The sequence below is a fragment of the Homarus americanus genome, unplaced genomic scaffold, assembly GCF_018991925.1.
Source record: "Homarus americanus isolate GMGI-L3 unplaced genomic scaffold, GMGI_Hamer_2.0 scaffold29373, whole genome shotgun sequence".
In the NCBI taxonomy this organism is placed as follows: Eukaryota; Metazoa; Arthropoda; class Malacostraca; order Decapoda; family Nephropidae; genus Homarus; species Homarus americanus.
Window position 1 is genome coordinate 349,906 of NW_024736157.1, and position 25,492 is coordinate 375,397.

A 25,492-nucleotide genomic window follows, 5' to 3' on the forward strand; every position below is an offset into this window, starting at 1 on the left:
TGCAGTTTATTAGACTATGAGGCGGAGTCAACCAGGGGGGAGGAGTCTACGAGTAGCCAGATTTATTTTGGTGATATTATTTTATTTATTGGTCTTTTGTCGCTTGTTTCAGGGGTTTTGCGGAAGAGTGTTATATGGGTGTTTCAGATGAGGTATAGTGCTTTATATTTCGTTCCTAGTAGTTATAACGTTATCTAGATCTTGTTTAATTGTTGTTTTACACAAATGATCATATGAGCAAGTAAGTTGCGTTTTGTTTTTATTATATTCGTTGCATTATAGGTGTGTTGTGGTAAGGAGTTCTTTAAATACTTGTATGTAGACTATAAACATCATCAACACATAAAAATATCAACGAAATATGAAATAAGTGAAATAATTAATGTTTTATCCTACTGTTTGGCAGCGCGGTACGAGTGGAACTGTTGTTGTTCGGCAATCGGTGAGCGCGGTCAGTGTGCGGGACGGAGCGAGAGCGAGTGCATGTTGCGTCCCGGACGGTGTGCTTGTGTGAGTGTTGGCACCCGTGCATGTGCGTCCTTGCAATCAGGCACACTGCCAGTGACACTTGTGATAACCAATGTTAAAATAGACTGTCGTAAGTGCAAGAAGCTACATTTGACCCTCAGAGCTAGAGTGCCCCGGCCTGGCGACCACACCTGGCCCGGCCAGCCTGTGGGCGACCTCACCTGACCTGACCTCGCCCGTCAGCGCCTCCACCATGGCTAGCCAACAGTTTTGTTTACGCTGGAACAATTACCAGAGCAATTTGATGCAGGTTTTCGACCAGTTGCTACAGACAGAGAGTTTCGTGGACGTGACATTGTCGTGTGAGGGTCAGAGTATCAAGGCTCACCGCATGGTGTTGTCCGCGTGTTCTCCGTACTTCCAGTGCCTGCTGAGTGAGGCGCCCTGCACCCACCCCGTCATCATCCTACAGGGGGTCAAATGGCCCGAGCTGAAGGCCGTGGTGGAGTTTATGTACAAGGGAGAGATCAACATCTGTCAGGAGCAGCTGGGTTCCCTCCTCCGCGTGGCTGAGTCCCTCAAGATCCGTGGGCTGGCCGAGGTGGACGGTGACGGGGCCGAGCCTGCCGTGCTGACCTCCCCCTCCGTGTCCCCTGCCGCCCGCGCCCTCTCTAATACCCTTGAAGACAGCTCTCCCTCCTCGGTTCTCGCCGCCGCCCGTAAACGACGTCGGTACTCTGGTGATGACGGGAGCCGCCCCTGTACGCCCATGACGCCGACAAGTGGACCGGAGGCAATGGAGACCACCACCATTGACCTATCAGGACCTCTGATCCGTAGTGGGATGACCGCGACCCTGCCAGGGTCACCACTGACCTCTCTAGCGGCGCGCCTACCCGGTGCCATGCCGCCCCCAGCGCCCATGGCACCCCACCTGACACACCTGCCGCCCCTGTCGCCGCTCCTCAACATGCACTCCATGCCACGCCCACACGCCCCCGACGACTTCGAGATCCGACCTGGCATCGCTGAGATGATCCGCGAGGAGGAGAGGGTAAGTAACGTGACCTTCGACCCCTTGTGTGCCAGACTGCGGCACTGGCACCTTGCACGCCGCTCACCACGTGGCTCTCCCACCTACCGTCATCACTATGCTAATTGTGCTAACCTGGTGTGTTGCCGTCGTTGGCGGGACGTAGAGTATCTTAATATAATGTTTAAGACGTGCATGACAAGATAATGAGTTACAAGGTGATGGTGGCGGCGGGTGGACCACCAGCCGGGGGGGGAGGGGGGAGTGCCACATAGCAACACTATTTCTTTCCCACTCGTTCGTCTTCCTTAATTCTTGATCCAGAGTATGGGAGGTGAGCCAGCACCCGTACCTTCTGGGACCCGTACCTTAGCATTCACATCCAGTCTCGGAAATAAAAGATCTTGAATTAAACATAACCAGACGACATGCAGCTCTGTCCTGGAACTACTCCTAACCTAGATTGTTGTTGTTATCGCCACACACTCTTTGTCTTTCAGTTATGTCTTTAAGTCTTCGTCGCTTTGTTGTAGGCCGCTGGGTTATGAGAACGTGGCCACGAAATTGAAATATTTTATAAAATTGTATCGACGGCTTAGAATCATCAGAGAAGTGCAAATTAGTTTCATCTCGTATTTTGGGTTGGTGAGAGAGAGAGAGTAGGGGAGAGCTGGGTGGCGGTGTGTGCCGGCCGCTGCTGCTGCTCTACGCTGGACCCGCACACGGCGACTTCAACGAGTGTCATCTCAATGAAAAAAATGTGGGGAAACATAGCTATTAGCTTCAGATTTAATCCACCGAGGATGAAGGAATTCTTTCTGCAGTGACTGATTTCTTTATCCCAGAGCCATCACGGTACAGAGAGGCACTTCGCGAACGAAAGTCCATTAAAGTACTTATAGTTAACATGACTTAATTATGCAGAGTATTTTCCGAAATCTCCTTAAGAAATATACGACTTACAGGGAAGTGTGATCGTGTGGCAGGGCCAGAGGGAAGGTTCAGTGTGTTAACAAATTAAAATTAATATTGTTTGGAGGAAAGAAGGAAGGAAACTCTGGGAATTAGACATTGATTTCCATGTCTTATGGCGCGCTAACAGCCCATTGCTCTCTGTAAAACTGCTGCTGTTGTTGGTACTGTGTGCGTGTAGGAGCACTGTGGTGGGTGTTGCGGATATTGTGGCGTCTGGGGTGGGTACTGTGTGAGTGTAGGAGCACTGTCGCGGATGTTGTGGATACTGTAGCGTCTGGGATGGGTACTGTGTGTTTGGGGGAGTACTGTGGCGGATGTTGTGGATACTGTGGCGGCTGGTGCGGGTACTGTGTGTGTGTTTAGGAGCACCGTGGTGGATGTTGTGGATACCGTGGCGGCTGGTGCGGGTACTGTGTGTGTGTTTAGGAGCACCGTGGTGGATGTTGTGGATACCGTGGCTGCTGGTGCGGGTACTGTGTGTGTGTTTAGAGCACCGTGGTGGATGTTGTGGATACCGTGGCTGCTGGTGCGGGTACTGTGTGTGTGTTTAGAGCACTGTGGGATGTTGTGGATACTGTAGCGTCTGGGATGGGTACTGTGTGTTTGGGGGAGTACTGTGGCGGATGTTGTGGATACTGTGGCGGCTGGTGCGGGTACTGTGTGTGTGTTTAGAGCACCGTGGTGGATGTTGTGGATACCGTGGCTGCTGGTGCGGGTACTGTGTGTGTGTTTAGAGCACCGTGGTGGATGTTGTGGATACCGTGGCTGCTGGTGTGGGTACTGTGTGTGTACAGCCTCTTTTCTGTTGTACGACGTAAACCTTTATTGGGAAAAGCCACGATGATGACTTTATCCCTGGTGGTGACGCTCAGGCAACGGTGGCTGGTGGCGTGTCCTGTTAATGCTGTCACGTGTATCCTGTAAGGCTTTACCTACTTTGGTAGAAATATTATAAGAGCTCTTGTTTAGTTATATATATATATATATAATTTGAAAAATATATAAAAATGGCGATGATGAGTGTCTCCCGCCGTCAGGCATCTGTCTCTGTGTTGTGATGTTCGTCTTCCCTCCTCACCACAAAAGTATTCCAATATATCTGTATTAATAACCTTCCCTTCACTTCTGTGGTGTCTTATTATTAGCACAAGATTATCTCGACCCCTGCGTTAAACTTGGTCGCTAATGCTCGTACGAACACACACACACACATATATATATATATATATATATATATATATATATATATATATATATATATATATATATATATATATATATATATATATATATATATATATATATATATATATATATATATATATACAGTATTGGAAGTGTTCAAATCATCTTGTGTCACAGAAAAACTTCTGGTTGAAGCTAGTTTGATTAAGGAATTAAAATCAATAAACCTTAGTGATGGTCAGTTCAAAACTGATATGTTACATAAATTTATTTGTCAGTGGCCCAAGGTTAAAAATGCTTTGAAAACCTTGGATCTGGATGTATGATAGTTATTTAGTGGGTACCATATTTGTGACCTGACCAAACTAGTCACGTCGCCCCCCCTTCTCTTAAGCTCCTCTACGTGTGTTGGTGTGGGGATAAGTGGATGATCATTATGACCTGACCTCATGTTTAATAAGGTCACCCTGTATATTTAAGCCTCTCTCTGTCCATGTAATCCAGTTGCCTCTGAAGATGTCTTGAATAAAGACGAAAGCTAAGGTGCTCCGTTTTTTTCTTCTTCCCGTGTGATTTTATCAATATATATATATATATATATATATATATATATATATATATATATATATATATATACTGCGGCCTCGGATACACAAAATCTCTCAGCTATATCAGTAAGGATTTTCTTACCTTGGGGGACACAGCGCCTGTTTTCCTCCGTCACTTTAATAAAAGAAAAAGAATACTCCGAGAGCCACTCCCCCCACCCCTCATCCTCATGCCAGTTTCCTCTTGGTAAAAAAAAAAAAACCTTTCTGGTCCCTTAAAAATGTTCCCATGATCTAATAATGAACCCCCCACCACCCCCTCCCCCACCTGACAACAAGCCTCGCCCTTCACAAAGACGTCGTCACCCCCGTCAATGAGACGACATGTCCTCACGTCAGGTCTTCTCGTTCCCCGTTCACCTTGACAGATGCAATGGGTATTGATCTTAAGGTTAATGCATGGCTAGTCGGGGGGAGGGGTGGGGGTAGGGGCAAGATAATACCCCCAACTTCCGACGTCGTCAAACAAGTGCAGGCAGCGCCGACGGTGTGGTTGTGAGGGGAGGGAGGGAGGAGGGGATAAACTCGTGTTTTGAACCCTTCAAAATTTAAACGCATGGAATCCTCGTATTTTAAAACCAGGGAGAAATGGAATCGGTGTCGGCGGAAGGTGTATCGTAAAGCTCTCCGGGGAGTATCGTCTCCAGTCGGCTGTGTCTCCCCTCTGCTCCCCATAACTCCCCTCGGGTGTGTACCATCACCCTCAAAGTCTAATGTCTACCTCCTCTATTGTCTATTCCTCTCCTGTTAGGTAGGACACCTCCCCCTTCGGCGTTCTACCCTCCCCTAGCTAGGCGCCGTGGGACGCCCGGTGGCGGAGGCCGGGGAGGTGGACACTGCTACCCTGGTTGCATATGTCTGAGGGAAGGACGCCGGGGTGGGAGGGGGTGTAACCACGCTTTTATTAGTTGAATATTTTTCTGGCGGGCAGTGAACACGTATTGGCGCTTAGCGTTTGCCTGGCGTCTGTCTGTTACAAGGTGTGGTAAAGCATATGGCGGTGTATTGGGGCCGCTCCCGCTCACACTGTAAATTAAAAAAAATCGGAATTTTGTTTTTTATAAATATATCTATAAATTCCAGAAAATGAAAAGAAAGTTCCGTTTGTCTTCGGAGTAACTTTTTCGGGTTGTAATGAAGGGCGCGGAGTATGAAATAGTTACGGTAGAAGCGGGTTGCTCTCCTCACTGTCTTACCGTCGCCAAAAGGGAGGACACAAAACACCGCCACAATGTATGCAATGAATTAATAACAGTCGGGAGTTCCCCCACGGTCGGCATTACCGCCTGGCTTAGCGGGTTAACGAATAGTGGACCTTTATACCAAGAAATGCATGTAAATATTTTTCACCCTGTGTGTAAGTGAAGTTTCAGCGGTGTTACCCAGCTTGATCCATTCATAACGCTACAGTAACAAGTTTTTGTCGTCGGCGGCGTCGCGGCTATTGTGGGTGGTCCAGTGCCCGTCAGCAGGTGTTGGTGTATGCTGAATGGTGTTATATATGGCCAGGTGACAACCACCTTCAACCCGCCCGCCAATTGCCTCCTTCAGTCCAAGCCCCTCCCGCCCTGCACTCCTCCTCTCCCCCTCCACGCCCCTCCTGTCCTCCCTTCTTCCCCTCCTTCCCCCTCCCTCCCTCCCTCCCTCCCTCCACTTCACACACACGCCTCTCGCCTGTCTTAGTATATGCTGACGCTGCCTTCCGCAACCTCCCGCCCTCCCGACCCTGTCCTTCCCGCCCTCCTGACCCTGTCCTTTTACCGCTGCCCTGCTTACCTGTCCTTCCCGCCCTGCTGACCCTGTTGTCCGCTACCCCTGCCCTGCTGACGTTGCACTCCGCTACCCCTGCCCTGCTGACGTTGCCCTCCGCTACCCCCACCCTGCTGACGGTGCTCTGCTTTACTCCCTCTTCCTCAACTACTGACTGTTAATCCAGTCGCTGTTCACCTTCCCCCCAAAATCTCCACCCTAATCTCCCCTCCCTCGTTACTTCCCAGCCCGATTCTCTCCCTCTTCATTCTTAACCCCTCTTTTCTCTTCTTGCTCTTTCTCCTTTTTTTATCACCAGCAAGAAAGTACCAATAACCATCATACAAAAAAAGTCACAGCAATTTGGCCCTCTATCGTAGAACCTCGTCCTGCTGTAGACGCTGAAGCAGCAGTCAGCGGTGGCGGGGAGTCCTCACAACCTGGTGCAAATGATGCTTTTAGTGCTGCAGCTTCAGTCACCGGTAGAAGGTAGTTCGCGCAACCACGAGCTGTATTGGTATTCGATCGCTAAAAGTTAGGTAGTGGAGGCAATCAACATGGCGTGTCCCATAGGGTGCCTTGTGTAGGAGGATCAGTGATGTAGACTAAAACGTTTGACTCACAACGTTTTTGCGAAGAGTTAAGCGTCGGGCGCTTTAGCTTCAGAAAACCACGGTGGAGAACGTCTCGAGTCGAAAGTCTTTTCTGCTGAAGCATGAGGGGCCCCAATATATGGGCTAAAATTTACGTTCAGGCCGGAGTCTTTCGGAGGCCCCCCCCCGGACCAGAATCCCTCGGGAAAAACGACAAGGACCGAAACGTTCTTTGTACATCTAGGACTGAACGCCATAGATAAAACGTTAGTGATTAAAACGCAGTCCCGGATTCTCAAATATTCGTATATCAGTACATTGAGGGTTTCCTCAACTGGAAATAAGCGTTTCCATCAAGTTACGGTAGTTTTAATGCATTTGTGACGCCATTTTGTCTGTCGGTTCTCACATATCCAGTTAGGAAAATTGTTTAACTTAGGGACCGTAGAGAATCGTAATCCAGGAACTAAACAAACTACCGCTAAAAAATCGGTTATAGTATTCAATACATTTTACAATACATCCTAACGCTAACCTGACGATAAGCTGTCGCCGTGAGGAAGGTGTTGTCGCTGCAGGGAAGGTACAGGAATGTCGTCCTTGTACTGAAGCGGGAATATAACAGGCTGACCGGCGGAGGGGTAGATTAATGCTAGGTCGCCTATGACTGTTGATACTCGGGGGTAGAGTAGCACCTCCTAGAGTTAGGTATTGAGCTCACTAATGGGAGGATTGTGTTTGAAGAACGGCGTCGAGTTTATATTCTCAAATTATGTCGTGTATAGACTGAACTTTGAAACTCGAGTAACATCATGGTGGTAGTTGCGACGTTAGAGCCTGGAGGAGGAGCTACACTTGGTCCTGGGTGGATCATCTGCCTCAAGGTGCTGGTGAAGTTCGGGATCACCTTCTTCAGTCTTAAGCGAAACTATCTTACGTTATACTTTGGCTTTTGAAACGTATTTAAAATATTTCTCGCTTCATACAATCACCTGGAACCGATAGTGGTCTGAAGGTGATGATGCCACGGGCAGGTGGTGTTGGTCCCGAGGTGAACTAGAAGCAGGTGTCGCTCCTCGGGCCAGTCAAAACAGTGTGTGGATCACAGTGGCATGGATCTTTTACTCGTGAAATAAATCTAGGTATCTTGTTTTAAGATACCGTAGCGATGTATGTTATAAGGACGTGTTGATGTAGCGTAACTTAAAACCGCGATCTTCTTAAGTGATTCTATATTATTCTTATGCAAACAAACTAAAGGAAATTCATGTTGAAACTAATAATAAAATGCCTACGTTGCTGTTATTGATACTGAAATAAAAACGTAAATATTGAATTGATTTAAAAATAATTATTGTACAATAGATTAGATCGTGCGACTTCTTCCTGGAAACGGAACACATAGCCAGAGAACACACGGCCAGGGAGCACACGGTCAGGGAGCACACGGTCAGAGAACACACGGTCAGAGAACACACGGCTTCCTCAACTTGTGGTTGCAGGTGGTGGTAAACTGGCGATGATGAACGCTGCCGTGATTAAGAAAGATTTGTCACGTCGAAGTCAACCCTGGGAATAATTTGTGCCGTTCATACCGTCAAGAGAATTCTAACTTCATGATGAACAACCTCACTCCCCCCTCCCCACACGTAAACGTAGCTGCCATACGTTCGTACAATCAAGGGAACGTAAAAGTTGAGAAGCAGCTGACTTTTTTTAACTTGTTGACATAAACTATAAGAGCCGTCGTGAGGCAGCCGGGCGGAGAGGAAAGTTCCTGGGTGGGGTGTGTGCCTGATGAACCCTGGCACTGGGGGTGGGGGGGGTAGCTAGTACCTGGAGATCGCAGGTAGCAACAGTTGCCTTGATCACGAGTCTTTTGTGTATATGGTAAAGTATGATGGGAGGGGGGGGTAGAGAAGTTGGCCTTTATCGTCTATAAAACTGCTTAGAGATATGATTCTGAACCCGAGCCAGCCAGGTGTGTCGTCAGGTAACTAATTCAGAAATATATGTGTCGGTAATTTTTCACAAGTGTCGTATGTGTATATATATTTTTTCGTTTGTGTGTGTATGGTTTATGTATTAGGGTGACCTCTTCCTGCCCTCCACAGTTCAGTCAGCGGTTAAAACCTGATTAACTCAGGTGTTGCTTCATGCCGAGATACAATACTTGTATTCCAGGTATAATATATTTAGGTAATTGAGGACCATAATTATCGACTAGATGCTGAAATGTGGTGTTTTTTATCATTTTAAAAATTAAGAACTTTGATAATAAATTGCAAATGATTGTCATTAGTAAGAACAAGTAATAGTCGTAGTGGTGAGAAAGAAGCAAAAGTGTACAAAAAACAGATATTATTATGTAATGCAGGTGTAGAAAGCAGGAGTGTAGGTGTTGATATATTAAGTGCTGGCAGGTGTGTTAGGTGATAACAGGTGTGCAAGGTGGCAGCAGCAGGTGACCCAACCCATCCGTCACCAACGACAGGTTCTCAGTGGACCCTCCCCCGCGCGGCTCTTACCACCTACCAGTGAGTTACCTAGTGGAGGAGACGCTTATACTGACGTGCCGCGAATAGCAACAATTTGGCTAATCAGAAACGACAAGAGTGTCACTTTGGCCAAGTTTGAGCCGTGGAAGTACAAGTATATATATTTACGGGTCGGGGTAATATCTGGCATTGTGCCTGCCTGTGATTCCCTGGTGCTTGTCTCGCCTCACACACACACCTGCTGCCACCATACTGATACACAAGGGGCTGTTGACGGCATTTCGGGCTGTTAGGGGCAGTACAGTACAGGAGTCACTGAGAAGGAGATACGCAGCTTCACAGACCAGAAATAGAAGTGGATCTGAAAAGTAAATTTTACTTCCTCAAATTTTACAATCATCGAAAAGCAACTACCGCTTGAGTCTTGTCGTGGAGGTACTTATACCAATTACACCAACTTCCCTATTTGTTGCTACGTCCGCTAGCTCTATGAATACCAGTCTTGGTTAACAAGACCGCTCCTGACTAGCCCGCGATGACGCAGCTTATAATCACTTCCTGGCCACTTGTGATACAGTACTACAGACTTGTGCCCTCACCGTCGTGGTTGCAAAGAGTCTGGGTCAGGCTTCACATACAGTACGGTACCATCTCTCACGACCAATTTAACTTCTAATGGAAGCAGACTAAACGTAACTAGTTGAAGCAAAGAATCTTGGTGGAATAAATGACGCCATTTTTTACATACTCTTGTTTGCTTTTATGGCGGCCAGCCAGTGTATGTTTATATCATCCTCATATCTGAGGGTTGGCAACCATAGTCCTCCACTCGAAACGTTTTCAGGCTGTGTAATTTTTTTGTCCAAGTCTCCGAGATTTTGTATCTCTGGGGACCCAATTTTCATTCATCCATCTCAATCTCTGCCACTCCCTGACCCTCCTACCCTCAACTTGGCCCACTAATATTTCTGTTATTATTCCCTCAACCCTAATTATATAACCAATGTATCTAATTTTTCTTTTTCTATAAATTTCAATTATTTCTCTTTAAATTTTGACTAACCTTAGTACTTCATTTGTTTCCCTCTGTGTCACTTATTTTTAACATTCGCCTATAACACCACATTTCAAAGGCCTCCAACCTCTTTCTGGTGTCTGCTGAAACTGTCCACGCCTTACCCATACAACACACCTCGCCATATTTAGCCTTTCAGCAGCCTATTTCTCAAACTGAAGCTAATGTTCCTTTTCAATAGGTCTTTTAGATTATTAAATAGTTTTGCTTGACCTATTCTTTTGATTTCTTCCGTACATCTACCATCACAGCTAATGTTACTTCCTAAACAGGCCCATACAAAATTTTCCACTTGTTTAAGTTCCGTGTTGCCTACCATAATTTTCATTTGGGATTTACCTTTATTTCGTCTTTACAGCATTAACTGTTAACCCATATTCTTCACTCTTTTACACTAATCTGTTAACAAGTTTTTGGAATGCCTCTTCACTATCTGTATAGCGTATATTTGATATTACTTTTCCATTAACTTTTAGTCCTTCATTATCACTTATAACTTCTCTCATTAAGAATTCTGAATATACTATACAGTGTTGGAGATAGAACACAGCCTTGTCTTACTCCCTGTAACTGTGAACCAATTAGTAAGTTCATTATTTACTAACACTGCAGCCTCCTCTTGCCAATTTTTTTTTTAGAATTGTAATATTGTAACTTATTCATTAATTAATATTTTTTTTTTCCAAGACATCGAAAAGTTTATTGTGTTTTATCCTATCAAAGTCCTTTCACTCAAAATTCTCAAGCCAAATTTAGCTACTCTAGGTCGTTTTCTCTTTCTAAATCCATTTTGATCTTCAGATAACTCACTATCTGTTCTAAATTGTATTCTACTTAAAATTATGTTTAGCTAATAAAACTTGGCAGGCATGACTTATTAAGCAAGTGATTGTTCTAAACGGGGAGCTCTTTTGTCCCTTGGCATATTTAGTAACATAACTTCTCATTGATGTTTTTTTTGTTTTTATATCACTGGGAAGATCTCTGATGTTTATAGAATTAAATATTTTAGTCAAACATATTATACCATCGCCCATTTGTTTTATAAATTCTGCTGGAGGCTGATCAACACCACAAGCTTTATCAGTTTTCATTTTTGCTCACAGCTGCCGCAACTTGTTTCCAGAATTGGTATTTTGATCATGATTTCCTTTTCGTTTCTTACCTCTACTCTATCCTTATCAATGTATATCTCTTCTACGTATTCTGTCCATCTATTTACTTCAGCCTCAAACACGATCTTATTGTCCCATCCCATTTATTTTCTTTTAACGTCTCACTTCCTCATAGCAACTTTCTTTGTCTAATTCATTTTCTTTACAATTTCATGTGTGATCCACTTTCTTTTAGCCTCGTTCCTTCCATGTCCCTATAAATTTTCTCTCACGTTTAATATTATTTCTTAGTAATTATTGCACTTTTTTCTGCTCCTTGTTTATCAAAGTTTTCCTCTGGCAATAATGAAAAAAAAAATATGTGTTTGGAGTTTCATATTCTGTCCTGGCCTTTATTTAATATTGTCCTTGTTTTGTTTGTTTTTTTAAGTGTTTTTAATATGGTCATTCTTCCTTATTTTCTTCATTCTTCCCTATTTTCTTCATTAGTCTTATTTCCTTAATTCTTCCCCATTTGTCTTCATTTTTCCCATTTTTTGCCTTCATCTCCCTCTATTTTATCGTCCTTCCTGACCTTTGTCTTCAGTCTTCTTCCTTATTTCTTAATCCTGTTCCCTGATCTGGTTCTCGTCTGTCATAGTCCTTTTCTCTTCACTTTCTTCACTTTCTCTTCATTATCTTCCCTTCATTTACCCGTTGACTCATCGACTTTATTAATATATTTCTTTGCGATTTTATAAGTTGAGGGAAAATACTTTTTACTTGATAATTTTATTTAAATTTTGAATCACGTAATCGCTAAAATTATTCTCTCGGTGTTTTGTTGTTAATTTTTATTCTTATTCTTGTTTCTTCCTCGTTATTGTTTGCGTTATTTCCCCCCATTCGTTGTTTATTTTTTGTGGTTATCTACATGAAGGGATTTTTTTTGTATGTATTATAATTGTACTGATTATTATGTGTTAATAGCCTTTTTCATACCTGCGTTAATAGCTTTTTTCACACCTGCGTTAATAGCTTACTTTCATACCTGCGTTAATAGTTTTTTTTTTCGTGCCTGCGTTAATAGCTTTGTTTCATACCTGTGATAATAGCTTTTTTCATAGTTTTTCACACCTGCATTAATAGCTTATTTTCATACCTGCGTTAACAGATTTTTTCACTCCTGCATTAATAGCTTATTTTTATAGTACCTGCATTAATAGCTTATTTTCATACCTACATTAATAGCTTATTTTCATACCTGCGTTTACAGTTTTTTTCACACCTGCGTTAATAGCTTTTCTCACATCTGCGTAAATAACTTACTTTCATACCTGCGTTAATACCTTTTTCCATACCTGCGTTAATAGCCTTCTTCGCACCCACTTTATTGATTTGTTTTGTAACCACTGCGTTATTCTCTTATTTACCAGGTTACTATTATTTCCTCGTTATCAGCGTTCGTTTATTGTATCATGATAATCTCTTGTTATTTACAGTTTCTTTTCAAACCTACGCTATCAATGAGTTTTGCCTTACTGCGTGCTTCTATTTCCTCGTTAGTTTATTTTTTCGTTACCTGTGATTTACTTTCCCATTATTAATCAATTTTTCCCATACCAATGTTTTTCTCTCGTTATTTTTTCCCCTCGTTGTCAAGTTTTTTTCCCTCGTTATCAAATTTTTTCTTTCTTTCGTTATTTATTTTCTTCGTTGCCTTCTCTGTTTTCCCATCACCAAATGCGCTGGTTATAGTTCTTTTTTCTGACCTGTGTTTTTGACCACTCACTCTCTTAGGTCACGTGTCTGACCACCACACCTCTACGTTATAATCTGCTTCTTATCTTGTATCATCGTCGTCACATTCTACATTGTCTTTTATTTTGTATTTTTCATCATATTAATTGTTTATATTTTCCTCTTTATCACTTTCATTGATTTCCTGTTATTAATTTTCTTTGTTCTGTCTTGATATTTCCCTGCCACCACCTGCATTGTCCCCTAAATTCCCTGCCACCACCTTTATTATCTTCATAATTCCCCGCCACCACCTGCATTGTCCCCTAAATTCCCCGCCACCAACTGCATTGTCCCCTAAATTCCCCGCCACCACCTTCATTCTCTTTATAATTCCCCGCCACCACCTTCATTCTCTTTATAATTCCCCGCCACCACCTTCATTCTCTTTATAATTCCCCGCCACCACCTTCATTCTCTTTATAATTCCCCGCCACCAACTCATTGCCCCTAAATTCCCCGCCACCACCTTCATTCTCTTTATAATTCCCCGCCACCACCTTCATTCTCTTTATAATTCCCCGCCACCACCTTCATTCTCTTTATAATTCCCCGCCACCACCTTCATTCTCTTTATAATTCCCCGCCACCACCTTCATTCTCTTTATAATTCCCCCGCCACCACCTTCATTCTCTTTATAATTCCCCGCCACCACCTTCATTCTCTTTATAATTCCCCGCCACCACCTTCATTCTCTATAATTCCCCGCCACCACGCCCATTCTCTTTATAATTCCCCGCCACCCGCCATTCTCTTTATTCTTTCATTCTCTTTATAATTCCCCGCCACCACCTTCATTCTCTTTATAATTCCCCGCCACCACCTTCATTCTCTTTATAATTCCCCGCCACCACCTTCATTGTCTTCAAAATTCCCCGCCACCACCTGCATTGTCACCTAAATTCCCCGTCACCCCTTGCAATATTGTCTTATTTCCCCACCACCACCTTCATTGTCTTAATAATTCCCTGCCAACACCTGAAGTGTTATCTAAATTCCCCACCACCACCTTCATTGTCTTAATAATTCCCTGCCAACACCTGAAGTGTCACCTAAATTCCCCGCCACCACGTGTATTATCACCCAAATTCCCCGCCACCACCAGCATCATCATCTTATTTCCCCGCCACCACCAGCATCATCATCTTATTTCCCCGCCACCACCTGCATTGCTAACCTGTTCTTCCCCTTTTATCTCCCCCTGGCACCGACATCATCTTGTGTTTCTTTTTTGGGCTCTTGTTATATTTCCCTAATTTACTCATTTCTCCTAATTACCATCTTTATTTTTTTTTCTAGTTCCCTTCCTTCCTTCACCTCTAAAATCATCACCATTACATAATATCTCTTTATCAACAACCTCGCATTTTACTACTTTTACTTCTTTCTGGTCTGCATTCCTTTCTCTCTCTCTCCTTTATCCTATTTTCATTATTTTCTTTCAATAATCTTATCTTTCATCAGCGTGACATTTATCCTCTGTTTCTCTCTTCTTCTTTAAATACATCAAGAATATTATTGTAATTTATTTAACTTATATTTTATTTTCCTCTACTCTTGTTTTATCAGTTGTATTTTATTTATTTGATTATTATTCTTGTCCTTTATTCCTTTTATAATTATTTTGTATTTTTTCATATTTTATTACCTTTCCTTTTTCTCTATTCCATTTTAATAATTATTGTATCGTCTTGTGTTTTATTCGTCTATTTTATGGTTCTTATTTTCGTTTACTCGTTCCACCTGTACCAACCTGGCCTCTCACCACCTGTACCAACCTGGCCTCTCACCACCTGTACCAACCTGGCCTCTCACCACCTGTACCATCTGGCCTCTCACCACCTGTACCAACCTGGCCTCTCACCACCTGTACCATCCTGGCCTCTCACCACCTGTACCATCTGGCCTCTCACCACCTGTACCATCCTCTCACCACCTGGCCTCTCACCAACTGCTTTATGGGAAGGCTCTTCTCACTCCTTATCTTCCTCCCTCACTCTGGTCATCCCTTCTCTCCCCTCCACCCTCCCTCCCTCCCTCCTCCCCCTGCCTCCTCCCTCCTCCTCCTCCTCCTCCTCCTCCTCCTCCTCCTCCTCCTCCTCTCCTCCTCCCACCTCCTCCTCCCCTCCTCCTCCTCCTCCTCCCCGCCCCACCCTCCCCCCACCCACCATCCAATAATACCGCGGTGGTCACGGGCGTGGTATGCGCGCCCACCAAGCCCCACGTGGTAAGACTCACGGCGTGGGCGTGGGGAAGCAGCGGGCGCGGGTGTGTTGGTGCGTCTGTATTTTTAGTGTCTGTTGAGTATATAGCTGGTGGGAGATGGGGAAGGTGAGGTGGAGTAGGTGACATGGAGGGAGGTGGAGTAGGTGACATGGAGGGAGGTGGAGGTCGGAAGGTGGGTGGGCGAAGATGAGGTTAGTGGGATTTGGGCAAGGATTAGGATAAGAAAATGGAAATGGGAGTATTGATGTGGAGGAGAGGTGATGGAAGGTGGTGTGTGGTGTGGTGTGGTGTGTGTGGTGTCGGCTGTCAGTGCTAACCTGAGTTGGCTTATATAAGGATGGAAATATTTGAGATGTTTGTCACACACACACACACACACACACACACACACACATATATATATATATATATATATATATATATATATATATATATATATATATATATCGTGTCTAACATAAAACAGTTTCAGGTTTTACTGTATCACTTCAACACTTGTACCGGGCTCCTGTTATAACCTGGCATCACCCAGTACGTTTTGACACATCCTGTATGTTTTGGCGCAACCCGGTACGGCCCGATACCTCCCGGTATGCTCCGACGCACCTCTACGCACCGCATAAGGTTTTATTAAAATGCTCTTAGTGTCAATAAAATAAACACATACGGACGCGGCTGCATTGTGCTGTGGGGCTCCGTACTCCAATAGATTTGCTTGTGACAGCATATATGACTATTGGGATGTTACACATTGAAGTATTGCTTGTGTGATACTATAAAAACCTGTAGCAGCAGACAGTACGCTTGTGAGTGTTGTGGTTAGTGATAAATGCGGGTGTAAGTTTTTAATTAAAAGATCAATGTGGTGAATTATTTTATGCACTTCTTATTTCAGTGGTAAATGAGTTTGTAATTAGATCAGTGCGTAACATTTAGTTTTACGCATTTTGCTATTGCGTAAAACCTCTTAAGAGAACTCCTGTAGGTGATTAAACGCGATTTTTTTACTACTGTGAGAAGCGTATTTACGTAAATTCTTATTATCAATATATGAATTCTTATGGACACGCACGCATTTACTGTAGATACTGCGTAATACAGCCGTCAGAATGCAAGTACGCTGCCATATTCCAGGTCAGCGTCTTTACCCCCAAAAAATGTGGATAGAATATTGCTTATTATACTGCATTTTACTCGTGTACAAACTTGCTGTAACAAGATGTGTGATCCAAGACGGTGAGTTGTTTTGTGTGGTGGGAGGCTGGATGGTCGCCGCCCTTCAGGTAATGGTATTTGTACGGGTGATGATAGAGGTGGAAGTCTCTTATAAACCGCCGGTGGGTCTGGTTAACTGTAGTCCCTCTTGTTGGCTCTATCTTATCTTCCTACTTACCGTTGATGCCCTCACCTTCCCCTCGTGTCCCCTCCGTATTTCCACTCCATCCCTTTTACTCCCTACTTCCCATCCTTTCCTTCCCTTCTATACTTTCCATTATCCTCTTCTCCACCTTTCCCATCCCCTTCCTACTCTCCCTCCTTCCCTGCTTTTCCTCATTCTCTCTCTCCCTCCCTCTTACCCTCTCCACGCCTTCCCCACAGCCCCTCACAGTGGCAACCTCCTCTGCTTGGCACCCCAACATTAAAAGATTTGGCTCTGTGCTTGCTGCTTGTGTGGTGGTGGTGGTGGTACTACTGCTTGCTTGCTTGCCTGGCCACCCCCGCTGTGTCTGCCTTTATAAGTACGGCTGCCAGTGTGTGTTAAGTTAAAAAGCTTCTCACGTGAGTCTCGTCTTACACGGCAAAAATACTTTAGAGTCTACAAAAAGGGATGTATTTACTAGGTGTTAAGTTTGTTGGAGAGAAAGAGAGAGCGGTAGGGAGTGTGTGTTTGGGATGTGTCATTTCGTCAGTCGAGGTGGGCTGGCAGGGTGGTTATCATTCTGTTTGAGAGGGTAGGAGGGAGGAATGGCCGGTGATAGGTAGGTTTTGTGTGTGTGGAGGCGGTGATGGTGGTAGTGGAAGACCTTGGTGAGTGGTTAATTTTGTTGACAAGAAATGAGGTCTTGGCTCGCGAGGTTCTTCAGGTTATCGCCAGTGTGAATAATCTGCCATTATTTGGGACATGATGTGGTATACCCAGGGGGTGGTAGGAGGAGTAAGAGAGAGGGAAGGAGAGTCTTTCTGCTACACTGCACAAGTAAATCTTCCCCGGCAGACACACTAACTTATTATGAAGATATTCAGGAACTAGAATTTTTCCGGCCGCTTTTGGTAGTACATAGTTGATATTAATTTTCTTACCTTGGCCTGATGAACGGAACTTAAGGTGTTTTTATCCAAGTTTTAGTTTGCCTCCTTTGTCGGCATTTCTCCCAAGATTTACAACTATCACAGTAATCTATGATGGCCAACAAATCTACGAGTTTTGCACTGGCACTCGAAATCAACTGCGTCTTGGGGCATTGTCCTAGAAAGTAGAGGAGTGGGAGGAGGGGAAGCAAGGGAGGGTGAGAGAGAGACAGAGAGAGAGAGTGGAAGAATGAGGGTCAACAAAAAGAGGCCAGGGGAAGAGGGAAGTGAGGATAATGAGGAGGAATAAGAGGAAGAGGAGGAAGACTCACCCCGTAAACACACTGAGGGAAGCTTGACCTGTAATATCTATCGCCCAATTTTCGCTGGTGAGGTGTATGGGGCCCTAGTGAGGTGTGTGGGGCACCAGTAAGGTGTGTGGGCCCCAGTAAGGTGTGTGGGCCCCAGTAAGGTGTGTGGGCCCTGGTAAGGGAGATGAAGCACGGTGCTCTCCACAGGAAGGACCCGCCACACTTGCTAGCGTACATGCTGAGGTGCTATTTCTCTTGGTTCACGCTTATGTACGTATGCACAGGTAGGGGTGTGTCGGTGTGCTCGGCAGATGTTCGTAATTCAGACATCCAGCCTCTAGTACGTGCGCACACACACGCACACACACACACACCTCCCCCCTATGTTTATTATATATACATTCATACTCAGGTACGTGCACACTCGCTCTCCTCCCCCAAGACTTGTATGGTGTTAGTGATGAAGTAGGCGCGTGTTGACTGCTGCCCACCGCTACACAGACTTGAGCTAAGGTATGTGTTGTTGATCTACTCACAAGGAAAGGAACGAATGAACAAACACCGAACTGCAATGTCTAGGGAGGGAGGGGGGTGGCGCGCACACACACACACACACACACACATCCGAACAAAACAGAGGGGTGGCAGGTACACACACGCACACGGTGAAGGCGACACATACACGCACACAACGTACAGCTCAACAGTCAAGCACGATGGTGTGCTTGCCAAAATGTGATCTGGCCACTCACTTGCTCAGATACTGCCTTGGTAAATCCTCCCTCCCTCCCTCCTCCACTCTCCCCCACCTCCTCCACTCTCTCCCACCTCCTCCACTCCTCTCTACACTACCCATCTCATTTCCCTCCCTCCCCCTCTTTCCCTTTCGTCCCCTCCTTCCTCCGGCCATCCCTCTCCCTATTAAACCCTCTCAGTACAGGTAACCCTCTCTGTTTTCACACACATTGCACTTTTACTTATGCACGCATGTAATTCCGCCTCTATTCACACTCGCGCAGTTACCCATAAATACCCGCACACGCAACAGATCATTAACACTCGGGTATCGCGACATATCCACACGGGTACCTTCAGTTGCATATCCACATAGTCTAAACACAAATAGAGCCAATATCTACGCATGCAAGGTAACCCACAAACAAGGTTAGTAATCCATCTGCACCCAAAATAACCGCCTCAAGCAAGCATACTAACCCGTCTGCACACAAATCAACACATCTTCACGCAAACCTGATACCTGCTGCGTAAAATACACAGGCACGAAAAACCTCCTACCCTCACTCATGCACACGCAAACATAACCAAACGTGTGCGCGTCGGATTACCTAAGCGTGCACAAGGCAACCTAATCCAATCGTGCACATCGAAACTTATTTAACCAGACGTACACACACACACACACACACACACACACATTACTCGTCTCACTACATGTGGCTTGTTAAGTGTGTTAATGGGCATGACGCTGTCGTTACCTCGTTGATCATGTGTCATCATCAATGGTACTACCTTGTCGTTCCTGGTCGTTATATAGTTCCTGGTGGGACGGAGACAACTACTGTAGGCCAGCTTCTTCAGTAATATTGACAGAGTTAACTATTATTTTTTTTTAATTTGTTTACTCTTAGTGTATACTTGGATTCTGCCCGACCGACCGAATCATGATCATCCATCTGTCAAAATATATTCATCTGACTATCTACCCGTCCTTCCGGCAGCCCAAATACACCACACATCCGCCTATCCGTCCGTCCAGAACACCGTACGACTATCTATTCATCCACCCGTCAAAATAGATCTCCATCCATCCAGTAATCCAAACACCCTGTCTATCCGTCCGTCCGTCTATCAATCCATCCATCTGTCAGTTTATCCGTTCGTCTATCCGTCCCATCGTCACACCAAACTCAGAGGCCAGTGGGTGGATTTTGATCAAACTGTGAGAACCTGAGTTGAGGGGGAGAGGATGTCCTTAGCCTTCATAGACCTCACGACAGATTGGCTCATCCTCCGAGGGCTGGGTGGGAGGGTGTTCTACTGTCTGTCGGGTAGGGGGAGGGTGCTGGGTGGGAGGGTGTTCTACTGTCTGTCTGTCGGGGAGGGGGAAGGGCGTTCTTCTGTCTGTCTGTCGGGGATGGGGAAGGACTTGAGGCTGGGTGGAAGTGTTCTACTGCCTGTCTGTCTGAAGGGTGTTCTACTGCCTGTCTGTCTGTCTGAGGGGTGTACTGTTGCCTGTCTGTGTTAGTCTACCTATTTTCATCTCGTTGTCTGCTTCTTGGTCTGTTTTCTACCCATCTACCTGTTTTTTTTATTGTTTTTTTCCTTCACTACTTTCTGCTGAATACCTGCTTCCCTGTCTGCCTCTGTTTACATGCCTAATTACCTGCTTGTTTACCTACTTACCTTCATTACTGTTTTTTTTTTTGCTAACTTTCTGCTTAATGCCTGCTTCCCTGTTTACCTCTGTCCTATTTGCTTAATTACCTGCTTGTTTACCTACCTACTTACCTACTTGTTGACGTTGTTTATTTATTTCTTGTTCTTTCTTGTTTACTCTCGTCTCTCATCAACACTTTTTGCTTGATTTTTGTCGTCTACATTGTGTTCATTATTATATTGTGTGTTCTCTCTTCCTCCTTTGTTTAATTCATCACCTATGTGCCACTGTTCGTCTTCCCTTCATTATTTTTCTCGCATTTTCTCACTTCCGTTCTTTATCAGGCTTTTCTTTTGTTTTTTTTGCTCGCGGTGTTAGACGTTGTTTATTTTGTTTTGTTGTTTTTTTGTTTAGTTGTCCTATCGTTTCTGTGCTTCGCTTAATTACAGTTTCTCTTATTCCCTATTTATCGTGTATTTTGCTCTGTTCACCATCTTTATTCAATTGTTGCACTTTATTCCTTTCTTTATCGCTTTCTTCCATTCATAACATTTATCTTTTGTTCTTTTGGAGTGTCATTATTATTATTACTATTATTATTATTTTTTTTTTTTATTATTATTATTTTAAATTGTACTTGATCTTTAGTTAAATTGTAAACATGATTTGTATTGATATATGTTAATGATATACAGATTAGGATGGGGTAACGTGGTGTAGGATTATGAAGGATATGCTGTACAGGTGTAGGTAGGATCAGGCCAAGGAACATCACAAACTCTGAGATGAAGACTCCTCATACCCCTCTCTCCCTCCCTCCCTCTTCCCCTTCCCTTTCCCTTCTTCCCTTCCCCTCCCTCTTCCCTTTCCCTCTCTCCCTCTTTCCTATCCCCTTCTATCTCCCTCTTTCCTCTATCTCCCTCTTCTCTCCTTTCTCTCCTTCTTCCCTCTTTTCTCTCCTTCTTCCCTCTTTTCTCTCCTTCTTCCCTCTTTTCTCTCCCTCTTCCATCTTCCTATCTCACCCCCTTCCCTCCCTCCCTCCCTCCTTTTCTCTCCTTTCCCTTTCCTCTATCCTATCCCGAATGCCTTATCCTTCTCATACCCCTCCTTCATTAGCCTTCCCCTCATTCCTCCTTCCCTTATCCCATTCTCTCTTCCATCCCTTCTCCTCTCTATCCTTCTTCGTATCGTTTATTTATCTCTCGCCTTTTATTTTATTTACATCTTGTATAGAGAAATAGATACATAGGTAAATAATTGATGGGTAGATACAATACTTATCATCCATTCACTTTGTTTTGTGGTTTTTTCTATATTAATTTTTTTTTACTGTACGTCATGTTTTGTCAGGGTTTTTTTCATTATTTATTTTTTTTTTTTTTGTGAGCTGTTGGGAATTGGTGTCAGTAGATATAGGAACATGTCTTGAAGTTTTGGAAAGGTGTGATGGGGGGCAGGTGGAGGCGTGTGTGTGTGTTGGGGGCGACAGGTGGAGGCGTGTGTGTGTGTTGGGAGGGACAGGAGGCGTGTGTGTGTATGGGGAGGCAGGTGGAGAGGTGCACAGTATGTGTGTGTGTGTTGTGTTTTGTTTGGGAGGGGGAGTTGAAGATGTTTTGGGGAGTTAGGAAGTGGGAGGGGGGTGGTTGTGGAGGAAGGGTATATATGTCAGGTGGACGAGGGCTCTTGTGTGTGGGGAGGGAGGGAGGGAGGGAGGGATACCCGCCCTGGTAGGTGAGAGGAAGGCAGATTCTTCTTATTGCATCACGGTTAACAGATCGGTTTCAATTGGTTTAGCATTGTTGATATGAACATCCATCCCGAGGTGTCAGGCGGCGCTGTATTCGATTCCGGATAACGTTAGCGCTATCGAGTTGTCAGATACGGATAGAGGAAGGCGAGAATTTGGATAGAGACAGGTGGGTGGCGTCCGTAACTCTGAATGGTGAAAATGTATTGAATCTCTATATAGTATTATTACTTTGTGTGTTATTGAACGCTTGTGGATATATTTTATGGCGATGGATAAATATTCTGTGGTGGAAATGTGTTAAAATTAGATATATTTTATTAAACGCTGAAGGATATGTGTAAACAAATACTCTATGTGCTATTTGAAGGCTTGAGTCTTATTGCGTATTAATGGGCCAGTGTCTTTGATTGTGATCGACGGAAAGTTAGTTGAGATAAAAAATTGGATTAAATGAATAATAATTTTTTTCATTTTCATTAATATTAGAAAATGAATGTTACAAAGTTCTGAGACAAAAAAATCTTGTACTAGTGAATGAGTGAAATATGTATGAAGTGTGGATAGAAACTTTTTATTCATGTATCCGAAAATTATAGAGTATATTTTGAATGATTGTTTAGTTAGCTTATACATTTAAAATCTGAAATATACTTCAAAATCTGAATAGAAAGACAGATTTCATATTTCTTGATACTGAGAAAAGATTTAGAAATTTACGATAGTTGAATGATACGATGGAATATATTGCTGTTGAGGTGTTTTAAAATAGATGGGTATCGAGTAGGTGCGTCTTCCTAACAGTTGTAGATGACATGAGTTTAGAGGACTTTAGGAGACGCTCATGTATTTTGTAATGTGGCAGATTATGTAATTTGTCGTCTTGTTGTCGTCCGATGGCTTTTTATCGTCCGTCGGCTTTTTATCGTCCGTCGGCTTTTTATCGTCCGTCGGCTTTTTATCGTCCGTCGGCTTTTTATCGTCCGTCGGCTTTCTATCGTCGACCGCTTACTACCGTCCAATGAATCACCAGAATTTGTCATCGAGGTAAATATCCGTAACGTTTGGTGGGTTATGTTAACTCACTCTACCTCCAGTCAGTAACGCATCACGGAGCGCACAGTGCGTTAGATGCGAATTATTAAGCGGTTCTCAGGATCTAGATTGTCATATATTGTTGAATATTTCTAATCTTGCTCGAGAAAGAACACATCTGATTACGCCAATACTCGTGCGTAAATTATGACGTCATTCTGTCCTCAAATTATGACGTCAATCTGGTCTTAAATTATGACGTCAATCTGGTCTTAAGTTATGACGTCATTTTGGCCGCCATCTTCGTGTCGTAGGTGAAGTGAGCGAGTTAGAATCGATCTCATATGCATCGTTAATTTACGAACATTTGGGAATAAATGTTTCGGATACATCCACCGTTTGATGAGTTGAGCTTACGACCCCCTAATCATTGAGCGCAGTTACCGCCCGACGTGTAATATTAACTCCGCACACCGCCCCCCCCACCTTGTTCACACCGTGTTCCACCCTATTTACTGACCTCATACACTGGTCACTCTAGCGATCAGCCATTTAATTTATCGGCGCTCATGAGGTCCCACTAAGAGTACTTAAGCGCACGTAATATTCATTCCTACACTGCAGACTGTACTATCCGAGACTAAATATGTGAGCGCCTATAGCGTAGGGGGTCCAGTACATACATCGCTCACTTGCAGTCCTTATCACGCAGCGCACTTTACCTCCTCCATCCAACCTTAATCACAGCGCCTTTACCCTGATCACACGGCGCACATAGTTGTCGTTGGAGGCTTGGTACCTCCAGTCTAAACCGCTGTTAGTTTGCCTGTTATTGTCCTTATGGCTGGGAGCTGTACAGTGTTAGGTGTGGGCGAGGCGGGGGATCCTCACCTCTATGGCCCAGAGTACATAACGGCGAGAGTTCCTCCCTAATGTTCTCCCTTGAAGCTTTCAAATGGTTTGTAAACAATGGTATCACGTTACCAAGCTCGTGTTTGGAGTACCAACTGCGCTGTGTATGGTATTGTGTGGCTCTGTCTTTAATGCTGCTTAATGCTGTAGCCTCTACTGTTAATCCTGGGGCTTCTGCTGTTAATGTTGTGGCTTCTGCTGTTAATGCTGGGGCTTCTACTGTTAATGATGGGGCTACTGCTGTTAATGCTGGGGCTTCTACTGTTAATGATGGGGCTTCTGCTGTTAATGTTGTGGCTTCTGCTGTTAATGCTATGGCTTCTGCTGTTAATGTTGTGGCTTCTGCTGTTAATGGCTTCTACTGTTAATGATGGGGTTTCTGCTGTTAATGTTGTGGCTTCTGCTGTTAATGCTATGGCTTCTGCTGTTAATGTTGTGGCTTCTGCTGTTAATGCTGGGGCTTCTGCTGTTAATGGGCTTCTACTGTTAATGATGGGGCTTCTGCTGTTAATGCTGGGGCTTCTACTGTTAATGATGGGGCTTCTGCTGTTAATGTTGTGGCTTCTGATGTTAATGTTGGCTTCTGCTGTTAATGCTGTTAAATGTTAATGGGGCTTCTGCTGTTAATGCTGGGGCTGGGGCTGTTAATGCTGGGGCTTCTACTGTTAATGATGGGGCTTTTGCTGTTAATGTTGTGGCTTCGCTGTTAATGCTATGGCTTCTGCAATGTTGTGGCTTCTGCTGTTAATGCTGGGGCTTCTGCTGTTAATGCTTCTACTGTTAATGGGGCTTCTAATGGGGGCTTCTGCTGTTAATGCTGTGGGCTTCTACTGTTAATGATGGGGCTTCTGCTGTTAATGCTGGGGCTTCTGCTGTTAATGCTGGGGGCTTCTGCTGTTAATGCTGGGGCTTCTACTGTTAATGCTGGGGCTTAATGCTGGGGCTTCTGCTGTTAATGCTGGGGCTTCTACTGTTAATGATGGGGCTTTTGCTGTTAATGTTGTGGCTTCTGCTGTTAATGCTATGGCTTCTGCTGTTAATGTTGTGGCTTCTGCTGTTAATGCTGGGGCTTCTGCTGTTAATGCTGGGGCTTCTGCTGTTAATGCTGGGGCTTCTACTGTTAATGCTGGGGCTTCTACTGCTTCTGCTGTTAATGCTGGGGCTTCTACTGTTAATGCTGGGGCTTCTGCTGTTAATGCTGGGGCTTCTGCTGTTAATGCTGGGGCTTCTACTGTTAATGCTGGGGCTGTTAATGCTGGGGCTTCTGCTGTTAATGCTGGGGCTTCTACTGTTAATGATGGGGCTTCTACTGTTAATGCTGGGGCTTCTGCTGTTAATGCTGGGGCTTCTACTGTTAATGTTAATGGGAAAGGTTCTTTTTAAGTAAAAATGTGTGTCTTGGGATGTTGTTGAATGGTGTTTGAACTGTTAATGTTAGTTAATATTGTCGCGTTTGCTGTTACATGTTCTTATTGCTGTGGTTTTTACTGTTAAT

General features: G+C 44.3%; 1 protein-coding gene across 1 annotated transcript; it reads left to right on the forward strand.

Annotated features, from left to right (window-relative positions):
* Positions 1 to 467: 467 nt before the first annotated feature.
* On the forward strand, positions 468 to 24,365 carry LOC121872098 (protein bric-a-brac 2-like). Its single transcript, XM_042374784.1, has 3 exons — positions 468 to 1,522; positions 6,338 to 6,500; positions 24,148 to 24,365. The coding sequence occupies exons 1-3, from the start codon at positions 722 to 724 to the stop codon at positions 24,363 to 24,365; spliced, it is 1,182 nt and encodes a 393-aa protein (XP_042230718.1). The 5' UTR covers positions 468 to 721.
* Positions 24,366 to 25,492: the final 1,127 nt, after the last annotated feature.